General features: G+C 35.8%; 1 protein-coding gene across 8 annotated transcripts in view; it reads left to right on the forward strand.

Annotated features, from left to right (window-relative positions):
* Positions 1 to 2626, forward strand: part of LOC123772105 (uncharacterized) — a 98659-nt gene extending 96033 nt beyond the window's left edge. For all 8 annotated transcript variants that reach the window (XM_069311153.1, XM_069311147.1, XM_069311146.1 and 5 more), the window contains one exon: positions 496 to 2626. In XM_069311153.1, the coding sequence (XP_069167254.1) occupies positions 496 to 650 (155 nt within the window). In that variant the 3' untranslated portion in view covers positions 651 to 2626. The remainder of the gene's footprint in view (positions 1 to 495) is intronic.
* The last annotated feature ends 685 nt before the right edge of the window (positions 2627 to 3311 follow it).

The following is a 3311-nucleotide window of genomic DNA, read 5'->3' on the forward strand; positions in this document are numbered from 1 at the left end:
GTTAGTAATAAGGGTGTTTCATGGGGAGGTCCAGTATAGCAGTCTGTTGCTCACCAGTTGTACATGTCAGGTCTGGCTAGAAATGGCTCAATATATAATATGTTTCTATGATGGTTTTTGTAAACTGTATAGGCTTACGATAAGTATTTGATCCTTAATGATGTTTACTTACCTAGGATTTACAAACTACAAAAGATTTGAAACAACAAATGATAGGCTAACAGCAACAATCTTTAGGAGCCTTTTATATTTGATGACCTGTAATAGCAGTTCTGACATACTGTACTTTACAAATAATAGCCTTTCTTTACAGTTATAAACTAAATCATTGGCAAGCTAAATTGACCTAAAATGATTTGTGATCAATCAGCTTATCTCTGAATGTATGTGAATTACTATCATTAATATCTTAAAAATATTGCAAATAAAATAACCTTTTCTCAAAATTGTCTAGCTTGATGTAAAATATTGAATTTACTTATTTCCCTATTGCAGAGCCTGGGACTGAGGGCAGTGTGGAGACATGGGTTAACCTACAAGGAGGAGCCACACTTCACCTACGGGCCAGTCATGGTGGCCAGCCTCCTCACTCATCCCGACGCCGCTCTCTTTTCCGGTCATGGTCCCTCCACAAGCTTGGCAAAATCTGACAGCTGCTGCACCTGATATAAGGAGCAGCCATTGCAATTGGATCTCTTCACGAGGCTTGAAAGGCTGTTTTCACAGAATATGCTGCTGTTAAGGTATGAATAGCAATCAGAGCTGTCTGAAAACCTATTCATACTCGTGGGGACCTGTCATAGTCATCTGAAACAATTGATCCCTTGCCTTAGAGGCTTTTGTCATAATCTATGAGGCTGTCAGTTTGGTCTGAGGAGCTGTCTGTGCCATCTCTTGTGTTTAAAGCAGGATCTGTGAAGTTTTTACACAAATTTAAAAAAATTCAATATGAACTGTGATGCAGTTCACTGGCCCAGTGTGTTGGTAAATCTAAAGTGCTACTTCAATACTGTTAAGATTCAAAGACCATTTACATGACATGAAATATTTCTGTGCTTCTCATTGTCACTTGTTTTAGTGATTAGTGTTATAAACCATTTATGAACCTGCATTTGCTATATCTAGCAAGTAACTTGTGTAACAAGTAACCTTGAAGGTTAAAAATTTGAATCACATGTATTGCATTCCTTGTAATACTGGTTGTTAACTAAAAAGATAATTATGAAATGTATACAAGTGCTCATCTGACAATTTACAAAGGTTGTGGTATTTGGGATAAATATTTAGTCTAACTGATTCAGAAGTTTAGAAAAGATCATCATCTTACAAACAACAGGGATCAGATTGGGTCATATGTGAAATCCAAACATCCCTCCTTTGTAAGTTTGCAAGTTTTTATAAAGGTTTTACCCCCACATGTAGAGACTTGCAACCTTTAATTTTCTTAAGACATGTAACACGAGCAGCCATGAGAGATAGGGAAGTGTGATCTCAGAAGTCATAAGTTAATATACGGGATGGATACACTGTAACTACGACCGAAACGTTTACATTAGGGTTGTATAGAATTGATCTCTCAGTGGTGAAGAATACATTACCTTTTTATCCTTCACAACAATCAAACCCAGACACAAAGTAGATATAAAATAGTGTATTTTAAACTTCTACATGAACTTTGAATTAAATTATGGATAGAAAATTAATTATTTGCTTACTGGAATTACAATAGGCATAAATATATTTACAGGCTAAAAAATATCAAACTTGGTGCTTCACTGAATGTTACACAAGTGTTCAAAACTAGTTAGATTCATGTAACTAGAGCTAAAATACAAGACCAAAGATATTCCTAGTCAGTACAACAAAAGTGCAGCTTAAAATTGCCAACATTTTCAAGGTTCTGGGGATGTTTTATTTGAAGTTTTAGTGTTAAGCAGGATGGCTAAGATATGTGTTGCCAACAGAAAATGTTACCCCAAAAATTTACATAAGAAAATGGGAAAAAGTTTGGTAAAACACATGCTTGCATTCAAAATGCGAGCTTCCACAATGGTACTGTATAATATTAGTACGTGTAATGTGTAAGGAACCCTCTAACAAATTACAGCCTTATCCAACAAATATTTGAATGCAAGCAATGATAAAACTAAGACTTCGCTAACAGGACAATATAGGACCACAGCTCTGCCTGTCACCGAAGATCCTCACCATTTTATATTTCAGGTAAACCCTTTAAACTTTTTGTCACTAAAATGCAGCTCTAACATGTAGCATTATAGGTATTTCCACCAGTTATTTATGTATTTAAAATGATGATTTTAAATTATATGTTTTGGTTCAAAAGTTGTGATGTACTGCTGTTTACTGAATATCAACTCTGGTCAGAGTGGGGCAGTGTCAGTGCAGATGCAGAGGACTGTTGACCTTACCTGGAGTCAACAACACCTGGAGAATACCTGGAGAGGGTTTCGAGAGTTCTTCTACTCCCCAAGATTGGCTTGGGGCCAGGCCAATCTTACAAGTCATGTGGTTCATGTCTATATTCACAAACTGAATAATTTTGTGAGTGTATGAAGATATTCTTGTGTTTGTATACAATATATGTATAATAAACATTCCTACTGAACATGTTTATACTGTATACGCATGTCACCTTGTATCTTATTACTGTATATGACTTGAGTCATGTTAAGTCTTCACCTGCAGCTATAATTAAATACACGTACCTCAATATATAAAGGAGAAAATAGCAAACCACATCATCAAATTCACAAATGACATGATGATCTATGGTACAGTAGAGAATGAACTCAATATTGCCAGAAGACTTGCAAACACTTAAGTGTTTAAAAATGCAGTGCCTTACAGGTAGGACAAGACAAGACATGTTCATAACTACCATATTAACATTACCCTGTAGAAAAGAGGATGAGTATAGCATACACAATAAATTCCTACAACAAAGAGGAGGATGGGGTGCTCAATAAACTATTATTCACAGGATGAGTATGGGTGCACTATAAACTAATGCACACTTAAAAAAAAATTTAATTAAAAAAAAATCTAAAAAAAAAAGTTAGGCGAGGTGGTAGTGGAGGCCAAAACCATCAGTAATTTCAAAGTGTTATATGCTAGAGTGCAAAACTCTATATGCACTCGCAAAACGCCAGAAATGTTTCGTGAGTGTTTTACGTTTCGAAACGTAAGAAACGTCTTACCACTATGCCACGGGGACTGCAAAATACTTCACCCACATACTACAAATACAAATAATCACCAACAGAACCTAAACACCTAACCTTACCAAAGCC

This window comes from Procambarus clarkii, chromosome 69 (assembly GCF_040958095.1).
Source record: "Procambarus clarkii isolate CNS0578487 chromosome 69, FALCON_Pclarkii_2.0, whole genome shotgun sequence".
Lineage (NCBI taxonomy): Eukaryota > Metazoa > Arthropoda > Malacostraca > Decapoda > Cambaridae > Procambarus > Procambarus clarkii.